This window comes from Alosa alosa, chromosome 20, assembly GCF_017589495.1.
Source record: "Alosa alosa isolate M-15738 ecotype Scorff River chromosome 20, AALO_Geno_1.1, whole genome shotgun sequence".
In the NCBI taxonomy this organism is placed as follows: Eukaryota; Metazoa; Chordata; class Actinopteri; order Clupeiformes; family Clupeidae; genus Alosa; species Alosa alosa.
The window spans coordinates 18,421,356-18,443,380 of NC_063208.1; the positions used below are offsets into that span (position 1 = coordinate 18,421,356).

Genomic DNA, 22,025 nt, shown 5'->3' on the forward strand with positions numbered 1-22,025 from the left:
GGAGTTGGTCAGTGTGATTGAAACACTCAGTGGACAGAGGATGTTACACAGGCTATCTCAGAAACCATGAAACCGATTCCTCCATCTGGTATAACCCAACCTGAGGTAAGTGTGGCATTTCACTGGGTTTTCACATTCAAATTCACTGAAGGATATAATTTGGGTACATTGCTCTAAATTATGTATGACAATTTAACAGGAAGTGTCCTTTCAATCTTAAATATACTGCTAAAATCTAATAAGCTGTGACAGTAGTATTGGACACTAAATCAATGTTGGTATAGAAGCAGTGGAAGTTAAAGGAAGGAGAATGTGCCTGAAGTCTTCAAATGTTTGAAGTCCTGATATATATTATAAATGATTCATTTTCAAATCTTAAATAATGGAGGCCATGCTTGAATTCTGGCAAAGTGCCTGAGAGCTCTGATAGAGGTATAGAGGTGTCTGATCGTTTTCCTTTAGTTCAACAATGACACAAACAGACCTAGATCACCAAAATAGGGCCCATTATGTCTATTTCATTGATCCAAGCACTTCAATACAAAAATTGAAAAGTAACTTGTAATTTGAGTAGCTTAAAAAGTACTTTTTTACTCAAGTAGGTTTGTCCAATTGGAATATTTAATTTTACTCAAGTAGATTTTGAAGGAAGTAATGTATTTAGTATGTAAGTAATGTATGTAAGTTGTATTTGTACTTGAGTATAGATTGTCAGTACTCTACCCACCACTGGTCTTAAACCTCAAAGATCAGATATGGTCATTCATTTCAGAAGGTGTCTATCTCGCTCACCACCACAGAGCTACATTAAAGGGAGTTGCATTACATTTCTTGACCAATATAAATATCAATAATTGGCAATAGGCTGAAATTTGATGCAATATTCTGAAGCTGTCTGCAAGAAAGGACAGCAACGTCTGTACCTCCTAAGGAAGTTAAACATGTTTAATATAGACAAGGAAATTATGTCACTATTGTACAAGTGTTTTGTTAAATCTGCTCTTATTTTTTTATTTTATTGCCTGAAATGGAAATATGAGCATTAAAGAGAGAAACCACGTGCGCCATATTGTGGGAGTGGCTGGTAAGATCATAGGCACCCTCAGAGATTTTACAAAGGTCCTCCTCTATGTCCATCCATTTTACAAAGCTCCCCATCCATTAGTTTCAAACCCTCCCTTCAGGCCGAAGAGTCTTGTTTTGTAAGTGCAATAGAACCAAAAAATCCTCTGTTCCCAGTGCAATAACTTTGCTAAATTTGCACACAGTGTGGCTGACCTCACAGCAGATACATTGGCTAGTGTGTGGTGATCTCATCTTGTACTGTCCCAGTTGTCCACTGTTGCTTGTCGGTGTTCTGTACTGTATTGCCGTATCTTAAATATTTTTTTATATATTTTGTGTAGCCTACCTGTCTGCAAGATAAGTTTACCTTTGGGATAATAAAGTTGAACTGAACTTACTGAACAAAACTGAATTACATCTCATGGAAACATGGGCGGATTATGAACTTTCGGGCCCCTGAGCCCAGATGTGTTAAGGGCCCCTGGGCCCAGATGTATTAAGGGCCCCTGGGCCCAGATGTATTAAGGGCCCCCCACTAATTGTCGTATATGTGGGAGGGGGGGTTTAGGGGCCCTCCCCCAGAACATTTTTAATTTGTTTGATGTGATTTCCTGTATTCTGGTGCATTTTGGGGATGGCCAATACTAAATTTAATCAGATTTATAGCCTACATCCTGATTTGTTGATACTGAGGCAATGATTCCATGAAAAGGCTTGGGCTTCAGGGCCCCCTGACCCCTTGGGCCCCTGGGCCTGGGCCCGGTAGGCCCATGCAGTAATCCATCCCTGCATGGAAATGTTCAATCCAATGATCTTCGCAAATCAAAGCAAGGGCAATGTGTTGACATCAATGCAGAAGGGTTTGTGAGAAACTAATCAAGTCACAAACTTTCAGAATAAAATGTGTTAAAACTGGTTGCATTTCAGAGTATGGGTTCTATACCCACACATCTGGTGAGGCTTTTCACCACTGACCACAGGACAGGCTGCAGGGACATCTCCTGCACTTCCTCTCCTGCCTCCTCTTCAGCCTGCTGTTGGGCTCTCTCCTCCTCCTGGGTCTCCGCTTCTCCCTCCAGTACAGCCTGTTGGTCTGCGGAGTCATCTCAGGCTGCACCGTCCTGCTCCTGACCTCGTCGCTCTTCGTCTCCCAGCGTGTGCGCTGCTTCGCGCTCCTCTTCCTCATCTCCTGCGCCCTTCAGCAGGGCCGCAACCTCCTCCTGGCGGCCGGCATGAGCATGGTGCTCCTGTGGAACGTCAGCAACACCTTCCAGAACCTCCACCGCGTGGCCCAGAGCATCGTGTGCAACCTCGAGAACCAGGTGCACCTTCAGGACGCGCCCTCCTCGCCCTTGCAGACCCAAGTGAACATGATCCGGGAGACGTGCAAGAGAATGAAAAATTTCCTTGAATTTGTTGTCGTTTCATTCAAAGTGGACATTAGAGTGTCCGGTCACGCTGAGTCAGAGGCGGCTCAGGAGAAGCTCCAGGAGGCCACACAGATGCTGAACGCCACGGCAGAGAAGGCAGAGGCCATCTACGACACGGTGAGCACCATCAGAAACAGGGTGGCACCGGGTATCGGTGTCCTCATCCTGGCCTTGATGGCCATCCTGTTTCTCAAGATGCACAGACAAAACAAGAGGTACCTGAACTCCTACATCACCCCTGAGTTTGTGCGTTACGACGAGCAACAGAGGGCAGAGGGAAGGCCACACGTCCTGCCACTGACCAAGAAGGAGGCCAAGCGTTACCCATCCATCCCCTCCGCTAGGCCGACGCTCAGTGACGGGATGAGTGTCCTGATATTCTTCATCCCGGTGGTCGTCCACCTTCTCACCTGGTCTGCACTCATTGGCCTGGACACCCTGCTCTACTGGATCATCCAGACGGTCAACAGGCACATGAGACAGTTCAGGCCCATTGATGTCCCACTGAGGGTAACTCTGAATGTAAGTAGGCCAGCGAACATAAGTGCAGGGGCCCCAACACAAGGCAATGTAGATTTGTACTATAATTTTTCATGTGCACCTATTCCTTTACATTAACAACACATCTATGTGCAGTTTTTGTTAGGTATGCTATGAGGTGCATAAATGTGCACAACCAAGGCATGATTCAAAGGGAACCATTGGTAGATAGATAGATATATACTTTATTGATCCCCAAGGGGAAATTCAAGACTCAACTACTTAGTAGATCTAAAGGAAAGTTACATTATTGAACAACGCATTGAGGATCTAACGAGACCCTTTTCTTTTTAGGGGTCTCCAAAGACCTTCTCCTACTCCATTGAGATGTTCAAGAAAGAGTGCCTGACCCAGCCCACCATCCTCCTCTCTCAGTCGCTAGCTCCGCTGTCTGTCATCCTGGTTGTCCTGGCAATCATGGGCCTGCTCTCCCCCAAGTTCCTCCAAGCCAAGATACTGCTGATCGAGAGATTCTATGGTGACTCCTCAGCAGATAGGGTCCAACACCTGCATGCTAAGATTGTTCGCAAGAGGTCCAAAAAGAAACTGAAAGCCCTCAAAAGTACTCTTGTGAGCTATGCAACGAATGTAAGTGCCTTTACAGTAATTAGCTTTCACAGCAGAAGTCATCCCTAGGTTTTAAGTATTACAATTGCATTTCTCAGAAGCTTAGCAATGTATTATTAGAATTAAAGTATTGGTTAAATGTTACATTTGTGACATACAAAGGAAGGGATGAGGACAGCAGTTTAATTACACTATTGCCATTTTTACCAATTATGATGGCACTGCTTTATTTGTATATTTATTGTAATTGTTTTCATTATTGATCATTGTTATTCTATTGACATTAGTGTCATCATTACTATCCTTAATGTAACATTAACAACTTTCTATAACTGTTTATTGTTCATTTTAACTATTGCATTGTTGTGATAAGTTGCTTTGGACAAAAGCATCTGCTAAATTACATAAACATAGACATAAACAAAAACATTTCTGTCAAACGTTTTTTGTTTTTTTTGCAGGTGAAATTCTGGTTTCCCATATTTTTTCCAAAGAAAATGGATGATGGTCTTCAACTTCGTGACAATCCAAGGTCGTAGCCATGAAGTCAACATGGGGGGGACAAAATGTGCATGCTGTGTGAAATCAGTTTCTGCGATCCTATTATATGCACAGTTTCATGGGGTGATATGTTTATATGTTTTCTTTTAAACAATAATGTCTAATAATACTGTTTTTCTCATTTTCATGTGCCATTATATCTTATGCCATTGAGGACTGAACAAATTACAAACAAAACGATAATCATATGAACATAACATAAATCTGTGCATTGGAATAGAGTCCAGACATTTGGTCGAAGTAGCAAATATTCAAAAACTTGGTTGTGCAACATCTGCATGTGCTTTTTGGGTCTGCTTTTGTATGGCTATATTGCCATGGTTCCATGTGATCATGTAATGCATTCAGAGCAAGGAGATGGGGGGTGATGATGCCAATTGGGCAGGGATAGACAGTGGCATGCTGTGAGTAAAGGAGCAAAAATGTACTTATCTAGTTACATTTAGCTTAGTCTAGGGTGCCCTTGTTCATCTTAAATAGAGCACTGATCTAATGCTACAGAAGAGGAAGGGTGGAGAGAAAAGGCAGTGCATAATTTCTCAGAATTATTGACCTGATAATGATCTGTACATCCACTTTTGTATTCTACAACTTTCACATATATTAAGTTATGGCTCAAAAGAGGATTATTGTGCAAGTCAAATCAGTGTTTTTCTGGTAATTCTCTGTAATCAAGTTTGTTCACTTAACCATCATCTCTCACCTCTGCATTCCGTTTCTCTGTCAGATATTTAACCATTTTCCAGTTTGTTAACAAGTGATTATTTTGCACAACAGTGAGTGATACTACTGTAGCCTGCCAATTTATGTCTTGATATTGTGGGGGACATTTTGAGCATTTTTTAATATTGGGGAGATGTGTCCCCCTCAAAGTATATTATGATTATGGCCTTGTGACAATCTATAGAAGATAACTGCATATGCATTTGCAATAACATTTTACATTTCTGCGTATACTTTTTGCTTATAATTCTGCATGTTATCAGTGGAAGAGTTCAGTACTAACAAACTAACTCATAAACATGTTTAACTTTGTATGACTATGCTGTCTGCATTTATTAATTTAGATAGTAAATTTAGTCCATTGTCATGCCAGAAAATTCTCACTTTTGTAATCGCATTAAACTTGACATCAATTGTCATCGTCTTCTTTGTCTCTGTATTTTATCATTTGACAAATGAAGAACTGAAATTTTAAGAAAAGAGAAGTCATATCCAAATATACATTCACCCATCTACAGAATAATGTGCATTGTCCTTCTGCTGGTGTGCTAAGGTTTCTTCTTTGAAGCATTCAGACCTGCAAGAAATTAAGCTGTAGGCCTATCCACATAATCATTGTGAAAATGACTGAATTATACGTCCGGCTATGCTGATGTTTGCTGCTATAAGAGAGACGCTTTCTAAAACTGGCAACAAAGACAATTTTGAGCGTTGGAATGATAAGCTGCCCGGTTTAGCTGCAGTGGTGTAAACGTGAGGCAATAGGTACACAGTATACACACGGTGTATCTGTGGCGAAGAAGTGTGCATCTGACACTGTTTGGCTGGCTGTGCTGGAGTGCAATCTATAGATAGATGAAAATAGTTTACTATTTTTCCTCAGAGAGTTCCTCCCATGCCGTTCCTCTTTATCCTTCTGCGAACAGCAAGATTTCCACACTGCAACATCCGTTTTTCTAAAAAAATGGACATTGAAGTTGATGATGAACAAGAACTAAAATGTGTTTAGAGGCCCACTGCGGCCAGTTGTAAGTGGTGTTATGACCTTGTTGTCTAACAGTTGATGAAAAAGGATTGCATGCACAAAGTGACACAATAATTTGCACAAGTTAACTTGATTAGCTGGTCAAAACACGGAGAGTACTTCCAGATCTGAGATGAGTTTCTCCATCACACCACAGAGTGGCGTCTGTGTACCACACATCATCATGGCCGAAAAACAAGGCCCTCTAGTGTCAAATATGCACAGAACACTGTGGATGATGTGTAAAGGAGTAATATTTACGTTGAAGGAAAAGTAACTCCCTCACCGTCCATGTTTCTTAAGCAAAATGTTTGCTGGAATAGTGCATTGGCTCGGTCCGAGCCACTTTCTTTCATTAGAACCTATGCATGACCACCAGGCAGACACACATACGACAGCCAGAGGAACATGAGAAGAGCTTCACTGAATATGAGGAAGTGTAGTATATTATAATCAAGGACTACACTGTTAATGTCCATTTGCTGATGGAAAAAAAAAACATGAAATATTGCAAAGTAAAGTTGGGTCAAGGTAAAAATATTCAAATTGAATCATTTGAAAACATCTTAATATCATCTAGATACCCCTAAAGGAGAATCCCACAACATAACTGATTTATGAATGCTGTTTTTATTTCCTTAGTGCAGTAAACAATTACATATATATATTTATTTATTTATATTTATTCATATTGTATCAACACCATATCACTTAACAAAAAAGCACAAGACAGTTAAAACATGCTTCTCAAGTAACCGCTACTGAAATTAAAATTAATAAGAATAATAAATATACACACACTCACACAATTGTTCTCAGTACCAAAACATTGAGGTTACCAAACAGTAACAAAAACAAACAAACAAACATAAAACAATAAATACAACGGTGGCCATTTTGAAAACCATGTAAAGTCCTTAGAAACTGTATTTTCTCAAATTCACTTTTTTCCCTTGTAGAAACAGAAATGGCTCCACACCGTGTGATACTGCGTAGGGCAGGGCTGTCGTTACCTTTCAGGATCACGAGACAACCTCCACGACACCGAAATGTAAGACAGCGTGGTAGCACAGGGAGGCCAAGATCACACAGTGCAGTTTTCCCCCACACAGCTGCCATCTCGTACCTTGAAATACAAACCCTTACCTTTACAGTTAGAATGAAATGTGAAATAATAATTTAAAATGGGAGGGAAAAAAATAAAAGGAAAACAAAATACAGACATGTCTCCCAGGTTCAACTGTCCTAATAGTACCAACTTGAGTCGTTTTGGCTAAAATCTCTCTAAACAGTGTTAAGGACAAAATTGAAAGAGCAACACAGCCTTACCCCTCATCATACGTATCGGTCCACTTAAGGAGTTTCAAACCCACCTTGACCTAAGCTTCAAACTTTTCCGTACATAAGCGGTCATTCTCCACTCAAGAGAAAATACTCAAAAACACTCAAATATTGCACAGTGGCTTGTAGTGTTCAGGGCTAGCAGAGAGATTCTGGGAATAAGACGGTCACTGAATATGGGTAATCTATCATCTGTATCGTACCAAAAGTTCCGAAAAGACATTTAATATCCTTAATATCCTTACATTTCTTCTTAACTTTCCTATAGCTTTGTCACAAATCACTGGGCACTCTGAGCTTCTCTGACCAGTAAGCCCACTGACAATGCCCATCAAGGCATTAGGATAGAGAGAACTCAGAGAAAGAGAGAAGAGCGAAGCAGAGGATTAGGGGTGGGGTGGGGTGGGTGTACAACTGTATGGGACAGTCAGTCAGCCAGCTAAGCTGAGTTGGGGGGATTTCAGCAGAGCAGCAGGGCCTCGTCGTCGCTGGTCTCCGTCTTGGCGGTGGCCTCCAGGCAGGCGTCGGGGATGCGGGCGGTGTGCACCATGCCGCAGTGTTCGCATGGCCCGTCCCGACCCGCCAGCGGCCGGCCTCGGAGCGTGGCCGAGGCCAGTGCCGGGGACGAGGCCAGCAGGGGGCCCACGCTGACTAGCTCGGAGGGGCTGGACAAGCCCTCCAGCAGGGGCCTTGAGCAGTCGCCGCCACCGCCGTCCGAGAGCGCCACCGAGGGCACGTCGGCGACGGGGATGAGCAGCTCCACATCGTCCTCCTCCTCCCGCTCGCTACCGCCACCAACGGAGGTGACTGAGCCGTGCTCCAGCTGCCTCAGGGGGCTGTGGTTCGGCCCGGCACCCCCCGACCCGCTCCGGCCGGAGCCTCCGCCACTGCCGCCGGAGGAGCGCGTGAGGGAGAAGCGAACCCAGCGCAGGCCGCGGGTCATCCTGCTGAGGGCGCTGCTGAGCTGGCTCCGGCCGCCCGGACTGCTGCCGCCGCCGCTACTGCTGCCGCCGCCGCTACTGCCGCTGCTCATCGATGACGTCGAGATCGAACGCTGGGGCAGCGCCGATGTCGTTATCGTCCCGGAGCTCTCCGACAAACTCTCGACCAGACTGCTCTCCCGACCGGACAGCTGGGGCAGGCTGGTCGTCACGGATACGATGGCCTCCACGGCAGTGGTGGGTGGGGTTTTCTGAGGCAGGGGAGCCGCGGGTCCAGTTCCCCCTCCGCCGCCCACTGCTCCGACGGTGTCGCGGCGCTGAGTCGGGTGCTCGCTCTCCGTGTCGGTGTCGTCCGAGTCGAGGGGCAGCAGGCCGCGGTGAGAGCCCAGCAGGGCTCCGGGTTCCCGGGTAGAGCCTGCACCATTGCCACTGCCGCCGGTCCCGGCGCCTGAGCCATCGTCCGTCTCAGCGGAGACCAGCGCCAGGGAGCCGGAGCGCCGCGAGCGCGTGAAGTTGAAGAGGCGGCGCCAGATGTTGCGGTGCCGGCCGGAGGTGGGCAGGCGGATGGAGGTGAAGCCGAGCTGCGAGCGCACGGCCAGACGCAGGTTCTCCAGGACCGAGGCCTACAGATTAACACACAACACACGTGCAGATTAAGGCTAATCCCAGTCCCATACAGCACATAGATGAGAGTTGAAGAGCCGGATGATGAAGCACTCAGTTATATTTAGATACAGATCATGAGAACAGCATTTGCCACAATAAACGTTTTGTACTACAGCTACATTTATCTGTTCTGATTTAATGCTACATTAACTTCATACCACACTAAATGATCTAGATTAATTATTGGAAAAAAGCATTTATTGTTGAAGTGGAATCTGAGCTAGAGATGTGTGTACATATAAACTCACCTGGTTGCCAGAGCAGACAGGGAAGTCCTCCACGGGTGGGATGAGCCCCTGGGCAATGAGCTGACCGTAGGACGGGGGCGCCTCTCTCCTCAGCAGCTCGGCCTCCACTCTGGACAGCTGTGTCTCAAAAGACCTGAGGGGACGACAGCTGGGTTAACCACATGCCCGACTTCCCCACATTACTCCCATCTCTCCCTGAACGCTAAAAGCCTGAGAGCTTTTTTTGCTCATTTTTGACATTTTCCACAATCCAAAATGCCACACTACATATCCCACATGCACACTTTCCACTTACGCATTCATTTCAAATAGTCTCTCACAGCCCCTCTCAAGAGTGCAGAGTCCTCTGCAAATCCATACCAGATTCTGTCATGTTAAACAGTTGTGGACTACTTTGCTATTTCCATTCGCCAAACAACCATAGCCCGTCACATCGGTCAGTGTAGCGCGTCCTCCCACCCATAGGTGCTGCATATTCCATGACCCTAATAGGAATCCCCTCCATCTTTTAGAAACCTCATAGGCTTAGCTTAGACAACCAGTTACAGGTGAAGTGAACTGGGCCTGTGATTGGCAGAAACACAGGTCCAAATGGGCCAGCGACAAGCCAAACTACTTGCCTGGCATATTTTTTTTATTTGTACACGGCCATCAGGCCATTGCTTAATGCTTATGCTGCACCATGAATGTCTGCAGAACTGAAATGTCTTACCTGCGCTCGAACATGCGCAGCGAGTAGAGCTTGCAGGTGCAGCCCAGCGCGATGACCAGCAGCAGGCCGCAGATGAGGCTGCCGATGACGGCGGCGGTGATGACGCGCGTGGGCACCACCACGGGGCAGCTCTCCTCGTCGCTGCCATCGCCGCAGTCGTCCTGCGCGTCGCACACCCAGCTCTCGAACACGCAGCGGTTGTTCTTGCAGTGGAAGTTGCCCGGCTGGCAGAAGAAGCAGTTCTTCTCGTCCGAGCCGTTGGGGCAGCGGTTCTGGTAGTTGCAGCGGTCCGAGCGTGGGTAGCAGGCTCCGTTGCGCGAGCACGGGAACTCGTCCTCCTGGCACGTGCTGCAGTTGAGCTCGTCGCGGCCGTTGGGGCAGTGCCAGTAGCCATCACAGCGCTGCGCCTCCGTGTAGCAGCCCCAGTTGCCCCCGCACGGGATCTCCCACGGCAGGCAGAAGCCGTCCACCTGAAGGAGGGCAAGAAAGAGAAGAGATAAAGGAGAAGATCACTATGGCTGACAACACAAAGTGTTGTAAACACAAATGCCAATACACATTATTCACATAATATGTGTTTGGGGGACAGACTAAATTCAATGCAAAAGTCAAAGTCTAATGATAACGACAGTTAAAATTACCTACATGGACATTGTGTGTTAACAAAATGCTCTACACTGCTACAGTACCTGGAAGTTAGCATAGTCAGTCAGAGAGAATTCTTGAAAATGTCTAGCCTTAACAAAAAAATGAGTTGCGAATGAGTAAGATAGCCTACTAAACATCACCCTTGGGACATGATACTATTTCCGTGAGCTCTCAGGTCCCAAATCCGTCTGCTCTCGTTTCGTCGCAGTCTGCCCCCTTTTCCCAAAAGACCAAAGCCTCACGAACCACAACCCACACACACGCTCTCAATCCTAAAACACTGGCTTATGCCTGTAGCCGTTTCTTCCCCTCACTCACCTGGTAGGTGACGTTGAAGCCGCGCGCCGCGTTGACCTTGTCCGCGTAGAAGTGTATACGGAGCTGACCTGACGACGACACCACGGAAAGCGGGGCTCGGGCGTCGAACGCCGTCAGCACGCGGAGCAACCGCCGTGGGTTCTCCTCCAGGCCGTCGTAGACCTTGACGTAGTCGCCGTAGCCCGTGCCGTCCAGCTTGAAGTCGACGAAGCGCAGCACCACTTTGCGCCGGTCGCCCGTGTCGATGAGCCACGTGCAGTTGCTGCCCGGCGGGTAGAAGTCCGGGTAGTTGGGCGAGCTGAACGCGCCGTAGAAGGTGCGCAGGCGCTCACCGCACGCCGGCACGTCGCAGTCGATCTCGTCGCCCAGGTCCTGGCAGTCGATGCTGCCGTCGCACTTGAGCGACTCGGGCAGGCAGGTGTAGATGCGCGTGTAGCGGGACAGGCACGGGAACTGGTTGTAGGCGCACGGCTGGAAGGAGAAGAGCGCCGACGGGTCATTACGCGCGCGAGCCTCCTACCCGAAGTTGTCACCGCACTCGTCCATGCTGTTGCACTTCCGCCTCGGGCAGGCACTTGCCGTTGGCGCAGTGGAACTGGTCCGGCTCACACACCAGCTCCTCAGACTTCCCTGCGAGTGTGTAAAACATTGGAGTGAGGTTTAGTGGATGTGGGTGGAAAATCTAAAATTGCTTTTTTTTTTTTATTAAGTCTCAATCTCCCAGGCACATCCCAATAAAAGAAATCTACAGCACTATTTCCTATTTTCCTTCCTTCCTGCACACTGTGCTACAAACTGAATGCAAATGAAACACAATATTTCAATAACATGTATTTTGAACTATGGTATCATTTCCATAATAGTAACATTTTTATTAGTGCACAACAGTAACCTCAATATGAAGCTCTCCAAAAGCCAGGAACACCCATGAAGAAAGTGTATGGCTTCATATTGCATTGGAGTTTAGAGCTTAATATATTGCTGTATATCAAAATTAGATTTTATTTTCTACAAAGCTCTAAGCTTCCAATTAAATTGAGTAATCTCTCTTATTTCTATTTGATCCTCAGGCTAAATCCAAAAGCCACAAACATGTTGGTTTTACAGTAAATTGTGGAATTCACTGCTATGTGAAGCTCTAAAAAAAACTGGGTGGCTTTAATAGAAAACATTCTTGCTGACTACATAAAAAAAGAATGTTTTTTAACTCCAATTTTAATTCAACCAAAATGTCAGAGCTGTAATTGCCATAATTGCTATAAATCTGAGAGGGTAGCATTTTAAAAGCGAACTGGCATGCACACTTTTGAGAGGTCACCGAGTTTCTGCCGCCACAAAAAGTGAAAAAGTGACATTTGTTTCTTCGCATTTGAACGCATTTTGAACAAAAGCTTTATTGTGCTGCAGTTCTCAAAAAGGTCCTTTTTCAGAGCTCTACAAGAGCATCTTTGTGGCCGCATAATGATGATGTACAAAATATTTGTAGGCAATTATTATGTCGCGATGGGAAGAATAACACTCTAGACTGTTGTGCTAGTGGAACTGAAATAAGGAAAGGAAAAAAAAGAAAAAATCACTCAACATTTCTAATAGGCATGTTTCTGTGCACAGGCATAGCCTGTCATTATAGCAACCACAGACATGTAAAGTTACAAAAAAATAATTGGCTGTCCTGAAAACAAGCGAAAACAACTTGCTAGAGAAATATATAGTTTTACCCTTCCAGGCTTCTGTAGTTTACTGGTAGTGTGGTATCAGTAATGTAGTGGAGCGAGCTGCCAGTGACGGTTGAGTGAAGGGAGGAAGTGAGGGAAGGAGAAAGTGGGAAAAGGGATAATAAAAGAGAGTGGAACTGGAAGAGTGAAGAAAGACTGTGATCTCGGTCTCAGAGAGAGAAAGAGAGAGAGAGAGAGAGAGAGATGAAAGTCAATGGCATGTCTGCACTAAGAGAGGTTAGAAGGTTAGAGCAGGAGCTGAGAGATGTTGAAGTTGAAAAGCAAGGAAGGTACCAAGAGTTAAGAGACAGCAATGTGTGTGTGTGTGAGAGAGAGAGAGATAGATAGAGAGAGAGAGAGAGAGAGAGAGAAAGAGAAAGAGAATAAGAGAGAGAGTGAGACAGAGGGCAAAGCAGAAAAGAATGACAGAGTCAGAGAGTGAGAGAGACAGGGTGAAGTGTGGACAGGACACCAGAGGTTAGACAGTAGCAGCCACCGGCTCACGTGACCCCTGCACCGAGAGATCGCTGGCCATTAGGGACCTATAAATAGAGTCAGACTTACCTGTTATGTAAGACAGCCTGAAGCCCTTCCCGGTTAGACTGTCGTCCGAGTGGAACTTGATCCACACGTGGTCCTGAGAGGAGATGTATGGCGCCGGGATGGACGAGCCGCAGGCCCGGAAGCCGTCCAGGTTCTTGTAGGCGCCGATGGAGATCCAGTCCATTCCGCAGCGGTGGGAACTCTGGATCTCAAAGTCCTGAAAACTGGAGAGGGAAGAAGAGGGAGAGCGAGGGGCCAAATCACAATATTATGATCACATTCCCATCAACAGCATTAGTGAATAAGCATGCAATTTCAATGCAAACACCGTGTAGTGATTACATTACATTTCAATTCACCCATTCAGTTTGCCATTACTACTGTAGTCATAATATTTACCACATTCACATCATTTCAAGCTGACTAGTGAGAATATAATGTTCTGGAACAGTGGCAAACCAGACAACATAACATGCACGACCCCAAACGTTTACTAGCATGGCTGGGTAGCAGCAGTACCATTTCACTGTGCAACATCTCAGATTTATAATTGATTAATACTACAGCCAGAGCCAAGCCCATGCCTGTTTATTCCTTCTAGTCACTCGCACTGCAAATAATCAGAGCAGTGAGCTGACGTTTAGTGTGTGTGTGTGTGTGTGGCGCTTTTTAAATGATGCATCACTGATGACAGGACTGTAAATCCACTAATGAGTTCTGTGCACTAATGGCCAGAATAGCTGAGATTGAGACGCCACGAGCGCAATCAAAACACTCCTTGTTTTCCACTCAGTAAAGACAGTAAAGCCACAAAATAATCATGTCCTGAACAAAAAAATAAAACCAAGGATCCTATTTTTATGTCGGTAACCATGGACACTGCCTTACAACAGAGAGGGAAGGGGAGAGCAACTGAGACACAGAGACAGACAGACAAAAGGTGGAAGAATACAAGATAAAGACAAAGAAAGAAAGCAAGAAAGATAGAAAGAAAGAGAAGACAGCAGCGTCCAGGTAAATGACACTATGCTTCTATCAAACGGGAGCAAGAGCGTTATGGAAGTGAGGCACACATCCTGGAGAGCACCAGTGGCGTCACTTCCGCAAGCCCAAATAAGCCCAGGGACAGCTCCCATCATCAGAGCTCCGAGAGGCTTTTAAAAAATAGAACAGAACATGCACAGTGGGGTGAAAACAAGCTCAATCGTCTGCGCTGAGACAGAGAGAGACAGACAGAGAGAGAGAGAAAACGATGTATTGAAAAAGAGTGCAGCAGCCAGATAAAAACCCATCCTTTCCATGTACTGTCAGGGGTTGTATGGTACATAATGCATGTTATGGCTCCAACCCAACATTGCCCGGAGGATCACAACAGTCATGTCAGCATTTGGAATAAGGCCTCGCTACTACTATGGATCTGGCTACTGAAAAAAAGACCAGCATCATCGCTAGCCGAATTCATGGACATGACAAGTCATGTTTGCAACTCATCGTTGAGTGAAATGATATTGCCTTACGTGCCATACCTTCAGGACAGTGTAGGAGGAAACCTATGTAACAGTGATTTGATAGAACCCTCAGCAAAATGCTTCCAGTAGGTTCATTAGGTATGTCCATCCCTAGTGCAATGTCAGATGCTCTTACCTGATGGTGATGATCTCTCCAGGGTTGGCCCTGATGTTCCAGCTGCAGTTGACACGGGACGGGTACTCAAACGGCCAGCCGGGACTGGTGATGACCCCGCTGGACGCTCGGATCAACTCGGCCACATCGCCACAAGCTACACACACACACACACACACAGGGAGAGAGGGATTGAGAAATACGAGTTAATACCTCAGCTGTTGTGACAAACACATTCACAAGTCATATTCATGCAGACGTAACTGACGTAATTCTTCTAACAGAGGGGCCCCATGGTTGGGTGACTATGTTTGTCTGGACTGTCTCTCAGCACCTCTGGACAGCAACAGCTTGAGCCCACAGTCCCACTGACAGTGGAGGGGGTTGTGTCAAAACATCCCCTCCAGGGAGTGAATGTGCAGGGCTATCAATAGCACACAGCTGCAGAGAGCCAAAGCTCTTTTCTCTAGGTTAACAACAAAAAACCCATTGCTTCAGGGCTGCAAATGGATCAACAGTCACCAATTCCCAAGCTTGCCTTGCAAAAGAGTCTAACTATTCATGGGTGATAACATTATGAATCAATTAGGCATCAGATATGATGATAAAAGTTTACAAATGTACAAGTAAATAATATAATATAATATAATATAATATAATATAACAATATAATAATATAATAATATATGTGTGTACGAGATAGTGAACTCTAAAGAATTAGATTAGATATGGATGCTACTTTATTCAACCCGAGGGAAATTAAAGCACTACCTAACAAAGGAGGGTATATGGGCAGTAATGGCTGAAACAATGTGTGTGTTTAACGTACCATTTGAAATCCCTGATACATAGACGTTTTCATTGTGCTGGGAGCAAACTGCGCTTCCTGCAAAAAGCAGCAAGGTGAGAGAGAGTTGAGTGGAGAACATAACATTAAAGACTGCATTTTAGATACATTATTAAGCATTCATTGTTTAATACAATGCACATTCTGCACAGAGCCTAATGCCACGGGGCCTGGGGGATGTCGTGTGTCTTGTTAAGAAAACAGAGTGGTTAAGTTGCGGCATTTGTTACTCTGTGTTTGGACTCCACACAAAACGTCACCCAGGAGTACAGGCTGCTCTGAATCAATGAAACTTGACACTGTGTTGTGTCTTGTGAAACACATCGGCAGTTTGAGCCCTGGGGGGCAGCGGTTGAAATTTCACACGGCTTTTGAGTTGGGAGGCTCAGTAAAACCAAAGATTCGTGCGGGCACTGTAAACCCAACGAGCAGCGATAACGCTCGACACTGGGACAGTAACACTTAGGGTAGTGTCAGGATTAATACACACATCGTCAGTGTCATCATTGCTCTCTGTTTGACGCTGTGTGATAATGCTGACTTGGCTGAACCACTGTACATTGAGATCGCAGCAATTTTCTAGAAAGCAGCTCATTTTCCAAGGGCAAATCGAACAAGGGACGGTTCCCCCGACTCATTCCAAATGGAAATTGCTTGCAGGAAATCAATGCTAAACCACGACATGTCTTAATCACTACCTGAGGCCCATCTCAAACCAGTTCTTTTAGAAAATGACTTAAAACCACCTTTCTTAATCTAGGGGGACACTTGACAGTGAACTGCCCCTGCCATAAACCCTTGCTTCTTCCTTTGCCCCTTGCCAGCCACACAGCTCTGGTTAACGCACCACCAGTCCAACAACAGCATGGGTCTCACATAGGACAAGGCGTTGTGTCCCCACGGACGTGAGCTTGCACATTTCAGCTCCACGCAGGGATGTTATTTTTTATTTATTTTTTTAAACCGGGGAGCCGCCTCTGGAGAGCCCCTGGGCAGGAATGCCGATGAGACGTGCTTCAACAAGGGGAGGAGGTTGTGTACGCTGGGTTATTGATGTGATTACACCCCATTCAGAGCAGCCACTGCACCATGCTCCATTTCGTTTTTGTCGTGCAAATCAAAGGACAGATAAGGTTGAGTCAATTACATGAATATGGCACTGATGGAAAAAATACTATTTCACAACGATTAGCAACCATTTCACTATTACCTACAGAAAGCTTTCAGTGCAAAACAGCAAAATACAAACAGTGTCTCTTGTAAGCAAGTGTGCCTGCTTGGAATCAGTTTTTATCTAGATTTTATATCAGAAGTAGCTAATGCGTTGAAAAGTTTAAAAAAAGAAGAAATAAACAACACTTTCCAATCCCACAGAAGCCATCTAATGTTGCTGTCGACTTTAAAGATCTGCGGACGGTTTCATATGTCAGGCTCAGCGGCATGAGCCTTTCAAGTCTGCACATGCCTCACTGGCTTGGGCTGCTGATTCACCACCAAGTGCGTCAGCTGCTATAATTGACACAAGCCTAGCACCACAACTCTAGGACACCTGCCCTCTTCAGGGCAGGCAGGCAGCAGGAGCCAACCAATTCAAACCAAGGGTTTCATCTCCTCCCCATTCCATTCAAAACCACAGGGTTTATCAGACCTATCGACCGGCCAACAATGACTAAAAAAAAGATCTCTGGGAACATTGACTTCCTTGAAACAATTAATAGTCTGCTCACACCTTCTTCCTCTTTCACGGTCTCCTCTCACCGTGTATCGGAAACTTCCCTGTCCTGGCCCACACTTCTCCATGCTATTGCAGCACAAAGGGGCCATGTGCAGTCTAGAGAGACTGTTGGTCAACTAGTTCAATGTGTGTCAATGTCTTGCCATTGATGCACTGACTGTGCATTGAGCACTGTATAACAGCCAATGCAACCATTCATATTGAAAGTTGACACTGAGCATGCATTGGCTGCACCAACCCAGTGTGCTTCGTGTCTGAAGAGGATGAGTTGGGCTGATGTCTAAACATTCATGTCCTCATGCAAGTGGTTGACCATGGCCATGGTAGGTTGTTGGTGAGTGTCCAGAGTCCCAAAACACACCGAGTCGAGGGAGCTCACGGACATGGAGTCCAGTGCTCCAATCGAGAAGCAGCTGAGAAGGGGTTAAATTATGCATGGTAGGCGAGCAAGCGAGCGAGCAAGCGAGCGAGCTGGCAGCTGGTCAGGGGAACAGCCAGAGTGCGAGTGTCACACTCAGCTGGTCACGACTAGGGCAGGCCCCTGCTGAGAGGATGGGAAGAATTGCGCTGTTATGCTGCCTGTGCAAGACTTTGGGAGGGAGGGAGGGAGGGGGCACAAATGGCTTCTGACATTCCGGTGAGAGCTGCCCTCAGAAGTACTTGGGGGAACATGTGTAGTGCAAGTGGCGAGGAAGAAATAGAGATTGTTTTGTGCTGAGGGCATGACTGGACTTGGAAGGGAGGGGGGCAGTTGAATTGAATGAATTGATTTCCCACTGAAGTCCTAGTTACATTCATTCGTCAATTCATTTTCTCCCGAAGCAAACAGCAGTGGAGAAAAAAAGGTCTCATTTAAATCACCTAACTCAAGGTTCTATATCAAACTCTTTTCACGACAGGGACCCTCTGTCAATAAAGGATGTTGTGAAGGGGTTCTTTGTTGCTCTGAAGGGTAAATGGAGTCTTACAGCTCAAAATAGTACTTGAAGGACAGTACAAGTCCTGTAGGCTTACAGCCAAAGCACCATAAGAGCTGAGATTCTAAATAGAACATGAATTCTACAAAGCAGCCCTTATATGGGAGTTCTAGAAGGAATCATGAGGGGGTTCTCAAGGGGCAGCAGAGCAACTCTAGAATTCACCATCACAATAAAGAAAGAACCCCTCACCTGGATGGATTAAAATACCATCACACTACACCAAGTTGATAATAGCCTACAGGAAGACTACTTTGAAAAATCATACTCCATACTACTATTAAATTATATTATTATGTAGGTTATCTCAACCAGAATGAATGATCCTCCATCCCACTCTTATCCTTTTATTTGTTTTGGAAAATGATACATAATAGGATTTCTTTCTCAAAGACACACGGCCACCACCCCTGGCAAATGGGCACCCACCCCGCACAAAAGGATTAAAGCCACGAGAGGACGGCCTCACAGTTGGAATCAACACTTGTATGACAACAGACCCAACACATGTGATGTGCCCATTAAAATTCATTTTCAACACAAGTGGACATGGAGCTTAAATGACACTTCAATCTAAGCTAATGGGTAGGACAGACATAGTAACAAACAGAAGAGTAAATACCAGCCATATGTTGCTTGGGGGGCGGGGGGCAATGGGGTGCTGTGAAACAATGCAGCTATGGCTTCCTTTGATTGAGTATCAGATAAAAGTGAAACCACCACTATCATATCGTATAGGAAGCGTAAGACTATGTTAAGAGTAAAGTTATATTCAATCAGAACATTAAACTAAGGAGATTCTCCACATAGGCTGTAGCCTCATATTTTGGGACAATTGGCTAGAAGTTAAAAAGGGGAAATCAAATGTTTTACTTATGGTTTTAGGGTCCCTTTCTTCTTCTACCCTATCTATCAAACAAAAGGCTTTGGCTTAAAGCCACAGTATCGTGAGTCTTTGTTTCAAGTATCCGATCAATGTTCAGAGATCAAAACACTTTCATTAGATTGTCCCAACAGACTGGAACATCTTTCATAAATGTCGGGACATCGGAGCTACTTGTGAACTTCGTAGTAGGCAAGCTAATGGACATTTCCCAAAGGTCTCCAAGTCTCTAGGCTTCCTACTGGCCATCACTTTGGGAACATTTTGTGAATCATTGTCTGGGTTTAGCTTTGTTCAGAACAGACTGAAATAAACAGAGACAAATTGTTATCTAGCGTTATCGTTGTTACCATGTTGAAGCACACATAATACAAAAAATAATCTGATAAGTTAAATCTATCACAAAATACCTTGCTTTGTCTGTCTCTATGTAAGAATGAATGATCCTCCTGAACAATTAAGGGAAAACTAATCTTAACCTAATAACGTTTTTGACATTATATTGCAAACTTACCGACAAAAATGATGCAGACGAGAGGGTGTAGTAATATCCATGTCCAGATCTTATTTGAGCCCAAAGTGTTGGCCATAATAGCTAACATCTGTGAACTGAAATGTGTTTGTAGCTACTTTGTAGCTGATGTATTCACCATGTAATTCAGACTATCACATTTACAATCAGTTTGGTTTGCCAACAAATAACGTTAAATGGTGAAAAGCTGCACAACATTAAAGGACCAGAAAAAAACAACGGTATGCTAGCCTGTAGACTAGAGACAAGCTCCAGCACGCAAGAGTGCTGAGTACACAACAAAGAGAAACTCGCTGGCTGTCTACTAGCTACCTAGCCTAAATGATTGAACACTAAGCTACGTTTGTCTACACATTTGAGATGAATATTAGTTATAGTTAGTAGCTGTGTTATCTTTCTAAACTTTCATTTCCATACACTGAGAGGTAAATTCCATCACTCATTCTCGTAAAAGTGAAGGCAGAGACAAAGACACTGAATTCTCAACCAACAGTCTTTCTAGCTGCTCCTTTGTAATCACTATTACTGGTAGCTAGCTACGTTCATACATGGCTACGAAGACATACGCTTCTAACCAGTTAACGGTAAGCTAAACAGAGACCTTGAGCTTCAACGAGGAACCCACACGTCACCACGCAGAAATTGTATTCTAAAATAGCCCTACACTATTTAAAATCTAAAAGCTAAGCACGCATGACTGCGCTGTCCTTTTACTGTTTTATTTGAGACGCCTACACAAGCTGCGATTCCACTACACTCCAAGCTTGCTAACACTCTGCAAAGCTAGCTAGCTAATGGTTATGCTAACGAAGCATCAAAAATAACAGTTCACGGGACAGTCTGTTCCTGAGATACTGGCCCCTCCAGTTAATACCTAACGATTCCGACACCGCCTTAAGCGAAATTGGTCCTCCTCATACAGCCATTGCCACATCGATGTAATATTCCCAAACATCTACAAGATACAAGCCCGTGATTTTCGGGCCCCAGCTGCTGCGGCCATCTCTTCGTGTATATGGCTGATACTGTGTTGTTACAGCCGGGTATCAACACCCCCCAACACTATTCTTCCACTCCCCCCTGACCGGTTGTACAACGTCAGGCACTCGCACGTTTCAGTGCATTGGGAAACGCAAGGACGTTCCATCTGTCTGGTTAACAATAGTTACAGAGGAAACAATGTAGCCTAGTAAAAAAAGTGTGTCGAGTAGGCTAGGCTAATATTGTTACTTTGACGATAGGCTTTGGGTTTTTTCTTTTTTTTTTTTCAGTTTTTCCAACCTTGTTATCTTAGTGGCCACCAAGAGATGAAAACACAAAAAAACTGTTATGTAACATTTTTGGAGTGCATCTTTACATAATATAAGCCTAAAGTCTGTGGTGAAATTAATTCATAGGCCTATTCTCAATCGGATGATGTGGGCCTAAGTGAAAGTGTCTAGAAGTGAAAAGGGATTTAGCCTACTGTAGCCTACCCTGGGAATTGGTTGCCATTAAAAACATACGGACAATGATGTCAAGTAAAGTCTATATACTTAAATATATATATAAATATATATATACTTAAATATATACTTAAAGTCAACTCATAAACAACATAAAGAAGTTTAGAACATTAAATAATTATATATTATATAGTATAGGCCTAGCCCTTTTTTTTTTTAAAAAGTGAAACAAAACAACTAGCCGAGCAAAATGTTAACAATGGGCGATGTAAAAGCACACACCACATTCTCAAAAAGAATGGTCTTTCAAACGTTCATTGCCATTATTATGCAGATTGTCAAAGCCCAATTGTCAAAGTCCCTTACTGAATAACCAACAGGTCCATCTGTCCCCGCTCAACGTCCGCGCTAAGCTCCGCTATATCTTTTGGAATGATGCCTGTTGGGACTCAAAAAAGCGACAGATGTTGCGTCATGTACGCATGCCCCAGCCGCTGCTGATTAATCACAGCAGAGACCGCACCGAATCCAGCAGTTAGAAAGAGAGAAAACAACTAGGCCCGTTGTCGATGTAAGGGGACTCTGGTTTCCAGAGATAGCCAGTCTTATTCTATTGTTGTTCTGTTGAGAGAGGCCCATGGCCCATATGGCTATATGGTATCGTTTAAGTAGGCAATACATACGCACTTCATATCAAAAAGTGTATTATTATCCAGAGTAGCCAAGCCTACAGAAAGTGTAAACAGTGGAACTGTTTTGTATTCATTTTTTTAGCTAGTCTTAAATAACATGTTATTTCTACTTAAGGTGTCTAATGTGTGTGTCATTAATTATTTGATTTGATCTGAGATATTTTTGAGATAGCCTATCTACTGTCCCTCATCATGTGAACACGTTGGCATAGGCTTTATTCCTATTGCAATGATACAAATACATCCAGT

The 22,025-nt window shown here is 44.7% G+C and overlaps 2 protein-coding genes across 2 annotated transcripts; one reads left to right on the forward strand and one right to left on the reverse strand.

Moving 5' to 3' along the window:
* Positions 1-66: 66 nt before the first annotated feature.
* LOC125285681 (dendritic cell-specific transmembrane protein-like) lies at positions 67-6,896 on the forward strand. The gene is made up of 4 exons (XM_048230222.1): positions 67-105; positions 2,046-3,017; positions 3,330-3,623; positions 6,870-6,896. Exons 1-4 carry the CDS (start codon positions 67-69, stop codon positions 6,894-6,896), a joined length of 1,332 nt encoding a protein of 443 aa, XP_048086179.1.
* Positions 6,522-20,753, reverse strand: lrp12 (low density lipoprotein receptor-related protein 12). Its single transcript, XM_048229193.1, is given in 9 exon segments — positions 6,522-8,815; positions 9,107-9,239; positions 9,819-10,288; positions 10,785-11,343; positions 11,345-11,414; positions 13,064-13,266; positions 14,687-14,822; positions 15,495-15,551; positions 19,622-20,753. Coding segments are annotated over 9 exon segments (2,820 nt in total). The 5' UTR covers positions 19,710-20,753; the 3' UTR covers positions 6,522-7,711.
* Between the last annotated feature and the right edge of the window lie 1,272 nt (positions 20,754-22,025).

Bases quoted from the DNA above. Each gene is read 5' to 3' on its own strand.
- LOC125285681 (XM_048230222.1), top strand. From the start codon at position 67: ATGAAACCGATTCCTCCATCTGGTATAACCCAACCTGAG. The intron at 3,018-3,329 runs GTAAGTAGGCCA...TTTTCTTTTTAG, and splicing joins CACTGAGGGTAACTCTGAAT to GGGTCTCCAAAGACCTTCTC. The intron at 3,624-6,869 runs GTAAGTGCCTTT...TTTCCCTTGTAG, and splicing joins TTGTGAGCTATGCAACGAAT to AAACAGAAATGGCTCCACAC.